The sequence below is a fragment of the Staurois parvus genome, unplaced genomic scaffold (genome assembly GCF_062004578.1).
Source record: "Staurois parvus isolate SC_StPar_1 unplaced genomic scaffold, SC_StPar_1.0 ptg001402l, whole genome shotgun sequence".
Lineage (NCBI taxonomy): Eukaryota > Metazoa > Chordata > Amphibia > Anura > Ranidae > Staurois > Staurois parvus.
The window spans coordinates 171471-191080 of NW_028319198.1; the positions used below are offsets into that span (position 1 = coordinate 171471).

A 19610-nucleotide genomic window follows, 5' to 3' on the forward strand; every position below is an offset into this window, starting at 1 on the left:
AGGCAGCTAAGATGATAGAGTATAGATGGGAGATAGTATGTGTCTTTGGGTCTTTCTGAATTGGTAATGTTTGTAACGTTGTGTTATGTTGTATCCCCGGCTTGTTATTTCCTCTGATTTATTAAATTAGACCACACATACGAAATCTTTGTTTTTTAATTATTATTATTTGATTTAGTTTCTAGATTTCTATTACTAACTTGATTTTTATTTTTTATCATTTCTTATAGGTGACTGTCTCAGCCAGGAGGGACTACGATCAGTCCTTTGGTGTGGATGACTCCATCTGGTTTCCCTCCAGTGTGACAGCATATCAAATCCCCCTCCAGTATGGAACCACATACACCATCACCCTCCGAGCATTCACATCAGCCGGACCCGAGAGGATTAGAGAATGGATTACCGAAACCGATATTGGAGGTGAGATTTCCAAAGTTATTAATTGTAACGAAACCGGTACCCGACCGCACTTGGGTATATTCCGTTATACCGCAGCTTCCCCTGTCCGAACACCATCCACGGACCACACCCTTGAAATCCCTCAGGAAAAAGACAGCACCCAGCTCTTCTTAAAACAGGAAGCCAACTTCATTTATTTTAACATAAAACAGGATATATACAGAGGGCGGGGAAACACAACCAGGAACAGGAAATACATCATCAGCCTGCCCCATCAGTGGGAGGCTGCAGGAAACACCTCATCACCCCTCCCCATCCAACCAAGACACAGAACAATGGGATGAAGCACATGGCATAGAACAATAGGCAACCACATGGCAGGGACAATACAGGGACACATGCATTACATAATAGTTGGCTGGACAGGAATACACAGCACAATGGGGGGTAGCACATGGCAAACAAACAATGGACAGCCATGTGGCCGAGAACAAAGGAACACACACTATACACAAGACTGGGACATTCACATTTACACACCCTGTACCCTAACAGGCACAGGGTCACTTAAACATAAGAACTTGGGGAGATGATACAGAGGTCCCCCCACCCCCAAAAGTCACTCCCGTCACATTGATTGACTAAAAATAAATTAATAATGATGGCCCTTTGATGAGCTTGTTACCAATTACCACTAAGGAAAATGTCATCTTACAGCATTCATGCCTATTCAAAGCTTCTATAGCTGTCATGATGTGATCAGGCTCAAAGACCAGTAGAGAGGCTCCCACCGAGCAGCTGGATAAGTACAAAAGCAGATCACTCTGGTGGATGACACGGGCTTACCTGAGGTGTGGGGTCTAAGCACTAACCGGTGTTCACCAGAGCTCCTGATGGTGGGGGTGGGTTTTGCTGTGTGCTAGTACCAGGTTGCAGTCCTCAGGATCTCCCCACCAGGAGGTGAGCAAGCCAGGGTCCAGTAGCAGTTGTAGTAGGTAGGGATAGGCAGAAGCATAGTCAGTAAACAAGCCAAAAGTCAGTAACAAGTGGTTTCAGGTTGGGATCATAGTCAAGGAGCAAGCCAATGGTTGGTAATGAGTAGTAGCAAAGATACAAACGGCAGCGGGAGAGAAAAGAGCAAGACATTGGCTGAAGGGAGCACAATATTCTGGCAAACAGGAAGTGCAATGGCAAGGTGTAAATAGGAAGTTCATGGGAAGAGCTAAGAGTTCAAAGTTCAAGACAAACAAGGTTCAAAGCACTGTCATTCAAGGAATTGTCCATCAAGCTGTCTAGCATTCCAGGTGGCTTAGCATGATATTGCTGGACACTACAGAGTTTGTAGATTCAGCTTCAGGCCCTGACAGTAGACCACCAGAAGAGGACATAACCCTTCCGATCCTTCATCTGACATCACTGTTGTGGAGTTGTGACAGTGCTGTGCCCTATTGCACTGTGGAAAGATTTTCACATCGGTCAGTGTTTTCATCCAGGCAGGCTGAGGGGCTTCAGGGTGATTGTCATACGTGAAGGAAACTGGCTAATAAAATACAGTTTGGGACCTGGAGTCCAGAGGCTTCATAGAGACTTGGGATGGACGAAGTTCTCCAATCCTTGGTCCAAGTTTTGCAGACAACCAGCACTGATTGCCCAGGTGCATGAATGGGTTTTATTAGAGACATGACTATGGTCCAGGGCTCCACCCTGGTGGACAGAGGAGGTCTCTGCCCAGCAGTCAGGAGGACTCCACCTAGGAGACTTTTGGGAGCCAGTGCAGTAGGTGCTGCTAGGTGTATGCACATAGCCAGGGGCGGACTGATCGTTTGGAGACTCAGGCACTGCTTAAGGGCCCGGGGTCAGTAGAGGGCCCCATGAGATGCCCCTGGTACCTTTTTTATAGGCTTTTTTGAGTTTGGGCAGGGACACAGGTGCCCCATGATCTCCTATTGCCCGGGGACCCCATGAGTTGTCAGTCTGCCCCTGCACATAGCTTGTGTGAGATGACTGTCTAGAGCAGGGGTGTCAAACCGGCATCCCTCCAGTTGTTGCCAAACTACAAGTCCCATGAGGCATTGCAAGGCTGACAGATACATGCATGACTCCCAAAGGCAGAGGCATGATGGGACTTGTAGTCTCGAAACAGCTGGAGGGCCACCAGTTTGACACCCCTGGTCTAGAGGATACAGACAAAAGGACCTGAAGTGAGGCCAGAGAAGCAGAGCTACAAGTGTAAGCCAGAAGGCTGATGAATATTTGTTTTGTGGCTGAGAAATGCTGAAAAACATATAAAAGTGGACAAGAAAAGCCCTTTTTTAAAGAAGATTTAGGTGAGTGGCTGGTTCCTTAATGCTCTACCATTTGAAGATGGTTCCCACAGTGGTCATACACTCTTCTGATTGATTACTTCCAATAGAGATAATCAATCTACAGCCAAGAAACTCATTCAACTGATATGCCACACATGGGGAAGTGTATTTTGATCAGTTGCAATGATATTCTAAAAGGGTTACAATAGTAACTTATAGACTGCCATCTCTGTTACCACCAATCTGGTATTTTTGGTGTCTCCCTCTGTCCTCCCCTCCTGTTCAGTGCTAGTTGGCTTAGTCTTAGCTAGATCCTCCACACTTCCATCAGTCGGTGTTAGTTATTCACAGAGACAAGGCTCAGGAAAGTCATTGTCATCTTACACTATAAAAAACTATAAATACATCCTCTGTATTGCAACCATCTAAAGTAAAATTGCACTGGATTCCACTTCATTGTCTTATTGAAGAGTCAAGATGCCTGTGGATGGTGCCAAGTCAGCAGGTGACCATATGTCTGGACAGACTGGGTCTAATAAGGTATGCCAATGTATAAAGCGGTATTTGTCTCAGAACAACCGCCTTGCAATGTCCTAATCTGATCATGTGTGGACTGCGCATGCACAGGGGGGATGGGAGGCCAGTGGTGCTCGTTTAGGGATTTCTGAGGGGGGCTCATTCAGCACTGGGTGCATCCTGCCATCTCTAGGATGGATTGGGGAGGACAATGGTGTCAGCAGCTGAAGGGGTGTGTATTTGTTTGAAGAATAGAGCACAACATTTTCACTTACTGGGGATACTGTGGTGATTGGGAAATTTTGGGGAAATGTTTGCAAAGGTGAACTTGCACTTTAAGCACTACTGTGTGCACGGATGTGATGTAAGCCCTTGACCACGTGAATGTAACGGAACTGACCCAAACTGCGCTTGAGTACTTCCGTTAGACTACCGCTTCCCTGTCCGAAACACCGACAACAGACACCACAGCCAACCATACAAGACTAGACAACTTTCTTTGAACACAGATCCAAGATATATACACTCAGGGGACAATCCCCCCGCCCTGCATAATGACATAGGGCGGGGCAATCTACATTTAGTAACAAGAGACACACAGGTATTCAATCTTCACACCAGCAGACAGTCCCATCAGGAGGGTGGGCTGCTGGAGACACCCCCCCCCCCACACACTAAGTTAATACATATAAACATATACATCCCATAATAGTTTGCACCCAAGCCAAACAATAGAACAATGGGATGCAGCCACATGACATTAAGCAATCAACAACCCTCCCACCTCACCCATCTCCCAGACATGTCTACAGAGTCTGAGACAAGCCCACACAATATTAGGACAGATCACCCTGTACCCCTAACAGGCACAGGGTGACTTACACATAATAGGGATATGGGGAGCTGAGACAGGGGTCTCCCCACCTGTCCAAAGTGAGCTGGATTCCATGGACCCCCCACCCAAAGTGACTCCTGACATAGTAGCTACAGGAGGAAAGGGGGGAACAAGTAACACTAACCTCCCATCTCCCCTCTGGTTCCTCTAGCATGGCCATTCTGTTGGCTTCTACAGCAGCACTGTGTCTATGGAGTCCTGCGGCCTCCCTGCTTGGTTTTGGCTTCTTCTGGTTTGATGACCAATTTCTTTATCTTCTTACATTGAACTTTTCATTTTCCACCATCTCAGCACTTTGGGTCCCATGCTGCCATTTTCTTGCACGGAAGGCCCGCTGTATCTTCCGGGTTCTTTGGGCCAGCCCCTTGATGACACGCAGATACCCATGTACAGCGCGTGAGTTCCCGGCACCTACAAGGTGCCACGCACGTTGCCCTGACACCTCCTGGATGTGTGACATCAGTATCCCAGGAGACAGCAGGTGGTGGGTTGACATCATTCCTCCCTAGGCAAGAAAGCAGGAAGTGTGGGGGTTGGGACTCCCCAAATAATTGTTTTCAATTGTGTAAAGTGTGTGGAGGATGGGAGGAAGAAATAAGGGGGGAAATTATACAAAAGGCTGAAGGTCCACTTTAAGTGCTCTGGTCTTTTTTTGTATTCCTTATAAATGTTATTGTGGATCAATATCCGTGTTGGGGTGCAGATCTTCCTTGAAAACAGGTAATTGGATGTCTATAATGTTCATGGATGATACGACTGGAGTTATTCGCAGAGAAATGTACTGAAGAAATCAATGTAATTTCCGAATTTCTTTTAGATCCTCCTCTTCATCCTAAGGATACGCTCAGAGAGAAAACGCTACAACTGTACCCGGTCCCTGCAGAAAATGGACCAATCAGGTTAGAGCAGTGTTTCTCAACCTTTTTTTACCCAAGGCACCCTCTAAAATTATGGGCAATCTCGAGGGACCTTATGAAATTATGGACAATCTTGAGGCTTCTTCTAAAATTATGGGCAATCTCGAGGCACCCTCTAAAATTATTGGCAATCTTGAGGCACCCTCTAAAATTATGGGCAATTTTCGAGACACCCGCTAAAATCATGGACAATCTCAAGGCACCCGCTAAAATCATGGACAATCTCGAGGCACCCTTGAAAATTATGGGCAATCTCAAGGCACCCTCGAAAATTATGGGCAATCTCGAGGCACCCTCGAAAATTATGGGCAATCTCGAGGCACCCTCGAAAATTATGGGCAATCTCGAGGCAACCTCTAAAATTATAGGCAATCTCGAGGCACCCTCGAAAATTATGGGCAATCTCGAGGCAACCTGTAAAATTATGGGCAATCTCGAGGCACCCTCTAAAATTATGGGCAATCTGGAAGCACCCTCGAAAATTATGGGCAATCTCGAGGCACCCTCGAAAATTATGGGCAATCTCGAGGCACCCTCTAAAATGAGCAATCTGGAGGCACCCTCTAAAATTATGGGCAATCTCGAGGCACCCTCTAAAATTATGGGCAATCTGGAAGCACCCTCGAAAATTATGGGCAATCTCGAGGCACATTCGAAAATTATGGGCAATCTGGAAGCACCCTCTAAAATGAGCAATCTGGAGGCACCCTCTAAAATTATGGGCAATCTGGAGGCACCCCATTATAAAATGTAAAAATAGTTTTATATAAACAGCAACATCCACACATGTAGGACACCCAACATTGGAGGTGATTTATTCTTCCAAAGCAAATACACTTTTGCACACTGGTACCGACTAGTACGCCAATGTTTCTCTCCCTCAGTTTATCTCCATCAGTCAGCTGATGTGACCTTGGTGCTGACAGAGAGTGGTGGGGGAGGGGCAAACAAGGATGCTGTGCAGGCAACCAACATCCTCCTTATCAACTGATGATGTCATCAGTTGTCACAATGTTGGTGTCTAGAAGGTCGTAATCAGGGCTGCTGTTAGATATCACAGGGCCCCGTACAGCCTAGGCCCCCCAAAAGAATCAAAACAATGTAACACTGATGCAAAGGGGAATTTACACTGACCACCAACGTAAGAGGGGATTTCAACACTCGTCCCCAATTAACTGAACATTTACACTGATCTCAACACAACAGAAGTATTTACACCAATCACCAATGGAATTGAGACATTTACACTGACCAGCGTGTACATCTCCCCCCACTCTGCTAACCTCTGCACTCCAAACCCCTTTCTGTTCAATTCTGCCCCCTAAACCCCACCTCTATTAACCTTTTGCACCCCAAATCCCCCCTCTATTAACCTCTGCACTCTGAATCCCCCTCTGCTAACCTCTGCACTCCAACCCCCCCCGCTAACCTCTGCACTCCAAACCCCTCCCCTGCTAACCTCTGCACTCCAAACCCCTCCCCTGCTAACCTCTGCACTCCAAACCCCTCCCCTGCTAACCTCTGCACTCCAAACCCCTCCCCTGCTAACCTCTGCACTCCAAACCCCTCCCCTGCTAACCTCTGCACTCCAACCCCCCTCCCCTGCTAACCTCTGCACTCCAAACCCCTCCCCTGCTAACCTCTGCACTCCAAACCCCTCCCCTGCTAACCTCTGCACTCCAAACTCCTTTCTGTTCAACTCTGCCCCCCAACCCCCTCCTCTACTAACCCCCCCACTTACCTTTGTACCCTAAATGGTGGTCCCATTACTGTGTACCTCTGCACCCCACCTCTTCACTTTTGCACCCCGAGTAATGACCCCCTTCATTCTACTCCCCTCTGCTGAACCACTTCAAGGCTCAATGGGACTAGAAAAGGTTGTGTACATCCTCTAGGTGGGCAACATGCAGAGGAGGGGCGTAATTTACAGATGACTCCCCCCACAGGTGTTTAATTGCTGCCCCGATTTACATACCAATGCCCTATGATTGACATATGAATGCTGATGCGGGGGAGGGGGGGATTAATTACAAAACAATGCCCTGTGTGCCTCTGAAAGCAGGTGGGAGGGAGAGGAGGAGAAAGCGGCTGCTGGAGGGAGAGGAGGAGAAAGCGGCTGCTGGAGGGAGAGGAGGAGAAAGCGGCTGCTGGAGGGAGAGGAGGAGAAACCGGCTGCTGGAGGGAGAGGAAGAGAAACCGGCTGCTGGAGGGAGAGGAAGAGAAACCGGCTGCTGGAGGGAGAGAAAGAGAAACCGGCTGCTGGAGGGAGAGAAAGAGAAACCGGCTGCTGGAGGGAGAGAAAGAGAAACCGGCTGCTGGAGGGAGAGGAAGAGAAACCGGCTGCTGGAGGGAGAGGAAGAGAAACCGGCTGCTGGAGGGAGAGGAGGAGAAACCGGCTGCTGGAGGGAGAGAAAGAGAAACCGGCTGCTGGAGGGAGAGAAAGAGAAACCGGCTGCTGGAGGGAGAGAAAGAGAAACCGGCTGCTGGAGGGAGAGAAAGAGAAACCGGCTGCTGGAGGGAGAGGAAGAGAAACCGGCTGCTGGAGGGAGAGGAAGAGAAACCGGCTGCTGGAGGGAGAGGAGGAGAAACCGGCTGCTGGAGGGAGAGGAGGAGAAACCGGCTGCTGGAGGGAGAGCTACACGGGGCATCATTGTAATTGATCCCCCCTCCCCCGCACTGATACCTCTCCCTGTCCGGGTCCCCCCTGTGTGCCAGGAACCCTACAGGAGGAGCGGTGGTACCCCCCCCCCCATCTGGCCCTGGTCATAATGGTGCAGAAAGAAAACCTGTGGCTTTGTGTAACCAAAAGGCAGGCTTTTCCCACACGCTGGCTTGTATGGTGCAAATTTTGGGCTATTTTTAGACGTTTCCCCAAGGCACCCATGAGAAAACCTCAAGGCACCCCAGTGTGTCTGGGCACCCCATGATTGAAAAAGGCTGGTATAGAGAGTCTTCGTCCATAGACCAGAGAGGTGCACAATGCAAACACTGGTTTCCTTTCAGATCCCTTCATTAGGGTAATCACTTTGTTTCTCCCTATTTATTATGTTAGAATGATTTGTTCTGTATATTCAGATCTGTTTTGTGTATTTGTTATTTTCAACCCAATTTGAAATTCACATTTATTTCAGGAGACTGGTATATTCTTTTCTATACTATTTGATTCTATTCTTTTTCTATTCTATTCTCTTCCTTTCTATTTGATTCCATTATATTCTATTCTACTCTGTTTTATTTTCAATTCTAATCTTCTGTTTTTTCTATTTTATTATTTTTTATTCCATTCTCTTATTTTCTATTCTATTCCCTTATTTCCTATTCTATTGTATTATTTTACTTTATTTTCTATTCTAATTTATTCTATTCTTTTGTTTTCTATTTTATTCTTTTCTACTCTTTTTTTTTTTTATATATTTTCTATTTTGTTTAATTCTGTTCTATTTTTTCCCATTGTGATCTATTCTATTCTCTTAGCAATTATTTTTACAGGGTAGGTTGCCAGGTCTTTCCCCAACCCCCACCATGCAGGAGATCCCACATGGCCAGGGATGAAACTAGGACAATTTAGACAGGAGCCAATAAACCTACCAGCATGTCTTTGGAGTACCCAGAGGAAACCCATGCAAGCACAGGAAGAACATGCAAACTCCATGCAGGAGGCACCATGATCGGGAATCAAACCCATGACCCATTTACTGCAAGGCAGACGTGCTAACCACTAAGCCACCGTGCCACCCGTTCTAGTCCATTCTAGTCTATTCCATAAAGCAGCCTAGGAATCATCATCTTATTTCACTTTTTATACCTTACTGTAATTATTGTAATATGTTTCAATTTCAAAATCATCTTTGATTTTGAATTTGGATCATTTGTTTCATTAGCATTTATTTCGGATTCATTGAAATCCGTTACTATTGTGATTCAGAAATTCAAATGCATCCAAATCTTTGAATAACAATTTGCAACGAAACGAATCGCACATGTCTAACAATGATGCTTGTCATGGGTAGGTAAGCATACTTCCCAACGTTTTGAGATGGGAATGAGGGACACCTATTAGAAAAAGTATGTAGGCATAGGGCACATCAATTGCCACGCCCCCTTAAAGGAGAATTATACAAAAAAAATTAGTTAAACCCACAAGTGTTTTTTTTCATGACTACTATTCCTTTATGCTTTTGAAATTTACAAATGCAACAATTTGGAAACTGAATGAAAGGTTTAGCACTGGGAAACATTTTTTGAAAGATAAATTGTGCATTTTATATACAACTGTATTGATCAGACCAGGGGCGGACTGACCATTTGGAAACTCGGCCACTGCCCAAGGGCCCGGGGTCAGTAGGGGGCCCCATGAGATTCCCCTGGTACCTTTTTTCATAGACTTTTTTGAGTTTGGGCAAGGACACAGGGGCCCCATGATCCCCTATTGCCCGGGGGCCCCATGAGTTGTCAGTCGGCCCCTGGATCAGAGGAACAAATGAGGAGTAAAGAGGGACAGAGGGACTGATTTAGGGACAGTCCCTCAAAATCAGGAACAGTTGGGAGCTATGGGGATGTAGGACCAGCACCAATAGTAACACATTTTTGTATAAATATAAAATCTGTCAGATAATTGAATAACTCTTCCATCTCTATCCATAGCTCTTATGACGTCATTGTGTATTCGGGCCATGGTCGGAATTTAAGTATGGACTGTCTGGGATTCATCAACACCCCGTACAACTGCAGCTTAGCCCTGAGCGGCTATACTGCAGCTGTCCTTCCTGCAGAGACCCTCACCGGACCCAAAACATTCATCCTGGGGGATAACCACCATTATAATGGGTTCCACAATGTTCCTCTTATCCCCAACATCAACTACACCATCTACATTCGGGTCACCAGCTGCTGGAAGAAGGTGAGATATTAGACCTTATCATCCAAGTACTGTAGATGTGGGCTTCTTTGACTCCTACAATTCCTTGGGCTCCTGGACATGATCAGGGATATATGATTCTGTGGTTCCCACCCTATGCCGCTCAGAGAGAGCGCACTCAATGAGGCAGAGGTGGCTGTGCATGTGATCTGCATGTGAGTGGTTTTCAGTGCTCGGTGCCCACTGGAGAAGAGAACTTACATGGGGACTGACCATGCTCAGATGCAGATGTGGGCTCCTTTAACTCCTATAATTCCTTGGGCTCCTGGACATGATCAGGGATATATGATTCCCTGGTTCCCACCTTATGCAGCTCAGAGAGAGCACACTTGCTGAGGCAGAGGTGGCTGTGCATGTGATCTGCATGTGAGTGGTACTCAGTGCTCGGTGCCCACCGGAGAAGAGAACTCACATGGAGACCAGATGTTGCAGTAGAGTATATTAGCATAAAGGCATTGAAAAAGTATTGCAGTAGGTTGCATCAGGTCCAAGCACTTACAAGGAACCATACAGCAAATATCTGTGCACACTGTTGACACCCGACAGAGGAGACGGCTGGAAGGCAGATGGACAATAGGGCACATGAAGAAGGATAGTCTGTTGACACCAAGACCCAGTGATAGTCCCTATTCTGTCCCTCCTCCACAGGAACATGTCCTTGTGCTAGGCAATCTGTCCCTAACCAGCAGGGGTTCTGTCCCTGACCTGACCACTTGCACAGTGCACACCAACCAAAAGGGGACAGTACTATTTATTAGCATTTCCCACACCAAAGATGGTCGCAGAGGTCAGCCAGGACAGCATTGCCCAATCGGACAGCTGCTCCCCTGATGACATCTATGGAGGCCTCAGAAGAACATGAGTTTCCCCTTATCCTCTGCTCTTCTTGCGCGGTAGCCATGAAACAGCACCACCCTTGCAGGGAGGCCAAACACCATCCGCCTACATGCAGCTGGGTATACAGTCCTCCACTAATAATCTCAGCATGTGGACAGCTGAGCAAAAACCTAGTAGCACACTGCACTGCTCCAGTTGCTGCCAGAGTATGGCACTTCAAGTGGGGTGGCCCTTAATCTCCAACCACCATCTGTATTGTCATCAGTGTACTCCTTGAACCACTTACCTGTGATTCCAGCTCAGAGTTCCCTCCAGCTGTTCACACTCATTACCTGTTACAGATGTTGTTTTTTCACAGCACCCCCCCCCCCCAATGCATTGGATGCATGCCTTTTGTTAGGTCCTCCTGCCCTTTGCAACAGCCAATCTACAAAGATAACGAAAAGCAAGCTGCACACCAACGATGTTATCAGTTGATAAAAACGTTAATGTACCATAATACAGCATGTCCCCACCATAAGAACTGCCCTTCACTGACGCGTTTCACCACAATAGTCAAGCAGCCAATCTATAAAGCTGATGAGCTACGGCATGTCCCGATGAGCTATGGCATGTCCCAATGTGCAAGCATAGGGTATAGCTGCAGTTGCCAATCTGAATGTTCTACATGGAGAAGGCATAGTATTCCCCTTCATTCCTCACCTGACTGCTACATAAAAGGTTATCTAGGAAAGGAAGGCAAAGAGGAGCTGGGCCAGCTAAGGCAGTATTAGACACTCCCAGAAGAGAGACTCATGACGTGCCAGGAGGGAGTGGGCTGTGCTAAGGAATTGACTGTTCCTAGAGTTGTCACATTTTCAACAGCAAATTGCATATAAATAAAACAAATAATTTATGGGAAGGAAAAATACTGTAAATAATCATTGCAGATACTTGATTATTCTGAACTTTTACCTGCACAGTGCATCCTACCCCTCATGCATCTTTTTCCTATAATGTATGGCAAATGTAATTACTCTGTGATCACTGTTACCTACGTTATCCCTTACTTCCACACCTGCAGTCAGCTCTGTGTTGTTTGAAATTAGGTCCAGTAGAGTAATATTCCTAGTTGGGGCTTCCATCATTTGACTCATGAAAGTGTCCTGCATTACATTTAAGAAATGATGACCCTTAGCTGAGTATGCAGTTCTGTCTGGCCAATCAGTATCAGGATAGATGAAGTCCCCCATGCTTATACATTGCCCTGCCTCCCCGCCATCTCTAATTGTGAAAGTAGATGGGTCTCTTCCTCCACCTGAATGTTAATTCAATGAATGTAGTGCAGTTTAAGTTGGTGACAGGGTCAGTTCTGGGATTTGTTTGTCCTTTATCAACACAAGAAAATCATCTGCATGTACAATCCTTCCATGTATATAAAGTGGTCAACAATCTGCTTCCTTTCCCTGCAGGTGAAGAAGTCATCCTGTGCAACTGCTGGAGTCATATAAGGTCAGTCGGTTTATAATGTTCTGCACTGTATATTGTAATATTCCCCAATGGGTAATATGGGTCTGTGCTGGAGGGGTGAATCCACCTGGTCTACAGCACTCTGTCAGCCAACATTCATGTGGGACACATGGAATAAATAACTATTCCAGTATGTACTCCTTAGTCCCTCATATTGTTCTCAGCCTCCTCCAAATCTCCAAATTCCTTTGCTTTTGCTGCTGTGACCCAACTCTGTTTGTTGGTGGCTACATTCGTTCTTTGTGGTCTCACTGTATGTATGATTGTAGCCACCCTCTGGTGCTCACTTCCGAGCTGGACTATGGGACTATGTAGTATGTAAAATGAGACTAGGGCTATGATACTATGGACTATGGTATTGGGGACTATGGTTCTATGTACTATGGTACTATGAAATATGGGACAAAGGCTATGGACTATGTGACTATTTAGTATGGTACTATGTAAAATGAGACTTGGGCTATGGTACTATGGACTATGGTATTGGGGACTATGGTTTTTGTACTATGGTACTATGAAATATGGGACAAAGGCTATGGACTATGTGACTATTTAGTATGGTACTATGGTATGGTATGGTAAAATGAGACTTGGGCTATGGTACTATGGACTATGGTACTATGAAATATGGGACAATGGCTATGGACTGTGACTATGGATTATGTGACTATGGTACTATGGACTATGGACTTTGGGACTGGGGATTATGAGATGTGCCATGTGTGAGAGAGATAGGCTCTGTCACTGGGATAATTTAGGAAAATGTGACACAGGATTTGCATTAGGGGTTAATGCAAGGTTCTGGGCTATCATTTCTCCAGATTCTGTAGTTCTGGTTTGGAACATTCAATTCTGTGGCCAAAGTTTACCAGGTGCCTGCAATCTGTGTGAGTACACAGGTGTGCGGGGTCATTATATACTCAGGGCTGAAAATAGCTTCAGAGCTCCCAATTTGGAGACAGCTTCCAATGTGGGAGATGGAAGGTCTCACCCTCGTTCAGGGGGCCCCAGCCAGAAGCCAAGAGACAGAGGTTCTCATTGATGGCTCAGGGGGCCTAGCCAGAAGCCAAGAGACAGAGGTTCTCATTGTCTCTTGGCTTCTAGCTAGGCCCCCTGAGCCATCAATGAGAACCTCTGTCTCTTGGCTTCTAGCTAGGCCCCCTGAGCCATCAGAGGTTCTCATTGATGGTTCAGGGGGTCTAGCCAAGAGACAGAGGTTCTCATTGATGGCTCAGGGGGCCTAGCCAGAAGCCAAGAGACAGAGGTTCTCATTGATGGCTCAGGGGGCCTAGCCAGAAGCCAAGAGACAGAGGTTCTCATTGATGGCTCAGGGGGCCTAGCTAGAAGCCAAGAGACAGAGGTCCCAGTGTCAGAAGAACCCCAATCCATAGGCCAGAGGTGGGCTGTGCAGCAGGGTGCTGCCACTATAGGCTAGAGAGCCAAGCATCCAGGAGAGCTGGACAACACAGTCAAAGGGACTGGTGAGAGAAGCAGTGCTGCCAACAAGTTAGCCAGGTGGCTTGGTATTTTCGTTTGTGCATATTGTGTGCAAGAAACCCCCGATGTACATGTGAACCGATGTACATGGGGTGACTGATGTACATGTGAACTTTCCATTTATTTGAATAAAAGTGGGCTGCCATGCTCTAAAATATAGTTTTGCACTGGCGCAACTCATTGTAAATGCTCTTACCGCTGAGTTTAATCATCTCAATCCCACATATGGTACTATGAAATAGGGACAGGCCTGGGATTATGGTACTATGGGACTAGGTACTGTACTATGGTACTATGGGACTAGTGACTATGTATTTTTCCATGGGACTGGGGGCTATGCAGTGTACTCTGTACTCTGGTACTATCAACTATGTACTGTACTATGGACTATGGAACTTTGTAGTCTGGTACTATGGACTATGGGACTATGTAGAATGGTACTGTGGCTTATAGGACTAGAGACTATGGACTGTGGGACAATGTATTATGGTTATATGGACTATGGGACTAGGTACTATGGACTATAGGACTAGGGCTACCATAGTACTATGAAATATGGGACTAGTGCTATAGACTATGTGCCTATGGACTATGCTACTACGAACTATGGGACTGGGGATTATGAGACTATGCACTATGAAATATGGCACTATGGCACTATGGGGCTATGGGACTAGGGACTATGTACTGTACTATGGCACTAGGGGCAATGTATTGGACTATGTAGTATGGGACTATGGACTACGGAATATGGACTATAGAATATGGACTGTGGGACAATGTACTATGGTAATATGGGCAAGGGTCTGTGTACTATGGTACTATAGACTATGAGACTATGTAGTATGATACTATGGACTATAGGACTATGTAGTATGGTACTATGGACTATGAGACTATGTAGTATGGTACTATGGACTATAGGACTATGTAGTATGATACTATGTAGTATGGTACTATGGACTATGGGACTATGTAGTATGGTACTATGGGACTATGTAGTATGGTACTATGGGACTATGTAGTATGGTACTGTGGGGTATGGGCCTAGGGAGTATGGACTATGGGATAATGTACTATGGTAATATGGACTGGGGACTATGTACTGTGGGCTATAGGACTAGTGACTATGGACTTTGGGGTCATGGGACTATGCACTATAGTAGATTACAGGGCCAATAAAAAGGAATGTCACATTGTTTTTAACAATGAAAAGTCGTCAGCTACAAATACTGTAAAAAACACATGTTTACTGGCCAGTGGAGTTAAGCCGTGTTTGATCACTAGTGCCGCCATCTTGGATTTGGGCATTGCCTATGACTTCCTGTTAAATGATAGTCATCTCCCCCTGCAGCCCCTGGGAGTGAGTGTTGAGGGAGGTAGAATGAATGACCCCTCATTCTCACCTAAGTGAAGATGGGGAAAGTTGGCGCAGGTACTGACAAAAAAGGTTCTCACCCCAAATCTGCGGACCATACAGGCTGGGGGAAGTGTGGAGTGGAGTTCTGCTGTCAGTATGGATGTGTATGGACTAAGAACACTGAAAGCTGACAGTCAGGTTGCCATATTTACACACACTGTAGCCCCCAGAAATCTGTGTAAAGCCCCCTGCTCGGCCTCCCCCTTATCTGGCAACACGTGCCATGGGGGTCCCAGGCCGGCAGGTAGGATAGCAGAACCCAGGAATCATGGTGGGTGTTTGGAGTGGTGCAGATTCTGTGGTACAACCGCTGATCACTTCAAAGATGACAGTCAGGTTGCCATATTTACACACACTGTAGCCCCCAGGAATCTGTGTAAAGCCCCCTGCTCGGCCTCCCCCTTATCTGGCAACACAAGCCATGGGGGTCCCAGGCCAGCAGGTAGGATAGCAGAACTCAGGAATCATGGTGGGTGTTTGGAGTGGTGCAGATTCTGTGGTACAGCGCCGATCGCTTCCAAAGATTACAGTCAGGTTGCCATATTTACACACACTGTAGCCCCCAGGAGTCTGTGTAAAGCCCCCCACCAATGATGTATGGCATACACCTTCAGCAGTAAAAGGGTTAAAGGATAACTAAACCCAAAAGGAAAAATGTCATATAGTTCCTCTTACTGGTTGTCAAGGTCCTACCTTTTCCCAGAGGTTATGTTACTCCATGTGCTGGCATCCATCTTGGATTTATGCTGAGCATGGTGGGAATCTTTTATGCCTTCAGGTCTCTGAGGTCCATCCCCCAGAGGGGTGTGGCTGAGTACATATAAGCCTGTGGCCCGCACCTGCTCTTTGCACTTGTGTCTTGTGTCTTGGTCTTGCTACAGCTCTGTGTATACGCTCGTGACTCTTCTGGTATCTGACTCGGCTTGTGACTAAGACCATTCTCTGTGTTTTCCTTCGATCTGACCTTCCGTTGCTGAACCCGGCCCGTGACCTGTGATTCTCTGTCTACTGTTCTGTACTGTTTTGTCCCGTTGTTGTTGACCCGGCTTGCCTGACTACGCTATTGTCATTCTCACCAGCTACACGCCATTGGTGGCGGCCATTACCGCAGCCGGGGTGTCTCGGGGGCCGCGACCTGGTTCCTGGCTGCGTCAAGTCCATCCCCACCATCAGGGGCCCTGGTGAAGGGCAGCCTGGGACTTAGACTCCGCGCCCTGAGGGACTTCGGTCTGTTGGTGGTGGTTGTCGTCAGCCAGTGCGTTACCCTGCCACTAGGCCTGCCTGTCCGTTCCACAGCCCTGCCCTGACACTGGTCCTCAGATGTGGCGTCTGCATCTGTTTTCTTCCCTCAACGCTTTCAGCAAGTAGAAAAAAACCACCTGTAGATCCCCCCCGAAATGTTGCGTCCTTATCCGTTCTGGTTAGATTACCCGCATGCACCGACATTGTTATTGTTCACCTGTAAACTACTTATCCCATCATCCCCTGTGGAAATGAGATGGACAAAGCCAGACATGTTTGTAGCCCAGGAGTGTGTTACTGGCAGGATCGCCCGGTGAAAACAAAAAAAAAAAAGAAAAGAAAACAAATGCAGTCACCACATCTAGAAATGGATCAGCTGCAAAATGAGATTTTTGTTCTGGAAATGTATGAACACCTTATAGCCTCTGGGACTGGATTCACCTTTCTTTTACATTTATTTCTGGGAATATAAATAAATCTACATGTTTCTTGTATTCGCAGGGGTCCGTGACACGCGAAGTATCCGTGACATGGCTGCAGCACATTATACTCACCAACATGGATGTGTCTGTTGTGCCCCACCTCTATGTAAATCTCCTGTGTTAAAGTGCATCAGGTTAATATTGTTTTTGGTATGCGGACACCTACTTGCTGTTTTTGGACCACTACAAATTGTTTGCTATGTGATTTTGGTGTCTTCCTTTGTCCTTCCTTCCTGCTTAGTACTAGTTGCTTCAATCCCAGCCCTCCCTATTTCCTCCATGTTCCCTCAGCCAGTGTTAGTATTTTACAGAGACAGGACTTCAGGAACGTCATTGTCTTTCTGTATTTCAAAAGACTGAAAAAGCTCCTCTGTACTGCAATTATCTGAAGTAATTTTGTGTTGGGTTCAACTTCTGTATCTTATTAGAGTGAAGCTGGCTGTGGATAATGCCAAGTCAGCAGGTGATCAGGAAAACAGTATCACAAAGAACTCATAATTGTGTCAAGAAGTGGGCAGCACAGTGGCTAAATGGTTAGTGCTTCTGCCTGGCAATACTAGGGTCATTGGTTTGCATCCCAGCCATGACACCTCCTGCCTGGAGTTTGCATGTTCTCCCTGTGCCTGCTTGGGTTTCCTCCAGTTTCCTCTTACACTCCAAAGATATGCTGGAAGCAGTGGTGTATTTAGGTGTCATGCTGCCCTAGGCAACACAAAAATTGGCTCCCCCCCACAGAAAGACCCCGACACCAAGCAGCCCCCCCCCACAAAGGGAGCCTGACACTGACCAACAACACCCCAGCCCCCACCCAAGAGAGCCCTCCACTACCACCGACCCCCATACACTGGGAACGCCCCCCCAAACCTGAGAGAGAGAAGACAATCACCTTCACAGCTCTGCATACACCATCAAGCAGCCTGCAGCCTCTCTCAGATCCCACCTGGTCCCCATGCTGTGTGTGTCCCTTCTTCCATCTCTTCCTTTGGGGGGCAGCACTGCCCTCCTGAAAAATGCCGCCCTAGGCAAATGCCTTCTTTGCCTTGTGGAAAATACACCCCTGGCTGTAAGGTTAATTGGCTAGTATGTGTATGTATGAATGTGAGTTAGGGACCTTAGATTGTACGCTCCTGGGGGGCGGGGACTGATGTGAATGTACAATATATATGTACAGCGCTGCGTAAATTGACAGCGCTATATAAGTACCTGAAATAAATAAAATATTAAGAAGTTTGATGAAATATACAAGAACCATTTTACCTGCCAAGGGATTTATATTTTTGTTCATTCAGTCCTGGGATTTATACAGCTCTGCCACAGAGTGCAGCCCTTCCTGGCAGGGCGGGAAACTGCTTTTTCTCTGTTGCAGTTCAATAGCTCGTATACTGCAGGTCTTGACCCTGGCTCGTGACTTGGCAGTGAAAGGAGAAGCAACAGTCTAATGAAATCATCTCTCTGCTCTCTCCTTCTATCAGCATGCTTCTTGTACTGCAGCTGAACTGATTGGCTACCTGGGCAGCTTCTCCCACTCTGATCGCTGCAGTACAAAGACTGCAATAGTCAAATTCAGGTGATTACACCACTTGTATTAACATCAATCAATCAATCAATAAATGGAATGACATATTAAAGGATACAGAGCTGTGTTTTGTCTTCCTATATCTTCTGGTATTTCAGCTTTCATGTTTCTCATTCCTCATAGACCTATCTAAGGGCTCGCTGTACCTCACTGAGCAGCTGAATTGTGTCATTTTATTTTTATTGATAAAGCTCAGTTCCTACAAAACTGACACATTAGGGAGGGAGTAGGGAAGGATCAGAACCTCTGTCTGGCTTTTATTGCTCTAGGGAAATTTTACTCTATACGCCGCTCCAAAAAAATGAAAGGAAGACTTTGTAATCCAAGTCTGGCATCAAGTCCATGACACTCCTGGGATATGGATCTGGTCAGGTAAGTCGCAGAGGGGGTTGTTCATCTGTTTCAGCTGCTTTGGTGTTCATGAAATTACCAACAGGTGCAGTAGATGGGCAACAATGAGACGACCCCCAAATCAAGAATGGTTTTACAGTTGGAGGACACTGACATTTTTTCCCTCCTCATCTTTTCTGACTATTTATCACTAGTTTTGCATTTGGTTAGGGTCAGTGTCACTACTGGTAGCATGAGGCCATACCTGGACCCTACAGAGGTTCACAGGCAGTCCAACTCCTCCAGGATGGCACATCAATACGTGCCATTGCCAGAAGGTTTGCTGTGTCTCAGCACAGTCTCAAGAGCATGGAGGAGATTCCAGGAGACAGGCAGTTCCTCTAGGAGAGCTGGACAGGGCCGTAGAAGGTCCTTAACCCATCAGCAGGACCGGTATCTGCTCCTTTGTACAAGGAGGAACAGGATGAGCACTGACAGAGCCCTACAACATGACCTCCAGCAGGCCACTGGTGGTAATGTCTCTGACCAAACAACCAGAAACAGACTTCATGAGGGTGGCCTGAGGGCCCGTCATTCTCTACTGGGCCCTGTGCTCACTGCCCGGCACCATAGAGCTGGATTGGCATTTGCCATTGAACACCAGAATTGGCAGGTCCACCACTGGCACCCTGTGCTTTGCACAGATGAGAGCAGGTTCCCCCTGAGCACATGTGACAGACGTGAAAGGGTCTGGAGAAGCCGTGGA

At 46.7% G+C, this 19610-nt stretch overlaps 1 protein-coding gene across 2 annotated transcripts in view; it reads left to right on the top strand.

Annotated features, from left to right (window-relative positions):
• LOC149436191 (receptor-type tyrosine-protein phosphatase kappa-like) overlaps positions 1-18571 on the top strand; it is a 54370-nt gene extending 35799 nt beyond the window's left edge. For both annotated transcript variants that reach the window (XM_089661897.1, XM_089661896.1), the window contains exons 7-11: positions 231-420; positions 4934-5015; positions 9678-9933; positions 12240-12279; positions 16958-18571. In XM_089661897.1, the coding sequence (XP_089518023.1) occupies positions 231-420; positions 4934-5015; positions 9678-9933; positions 12240-12278 (567 nt within the window). In that variant the 3' untranslated portion in view covers position 12279; positions 16958-18571. The remainder of the gene's footprint in view (positions 1-230; positions 421-4933; positions 5016-9677; positions 9934-12239; positions 12280-16957) is intronic.
• The last annotated feature ends 1039 nt before the right edge of the window (positions 18572-19610 follow it).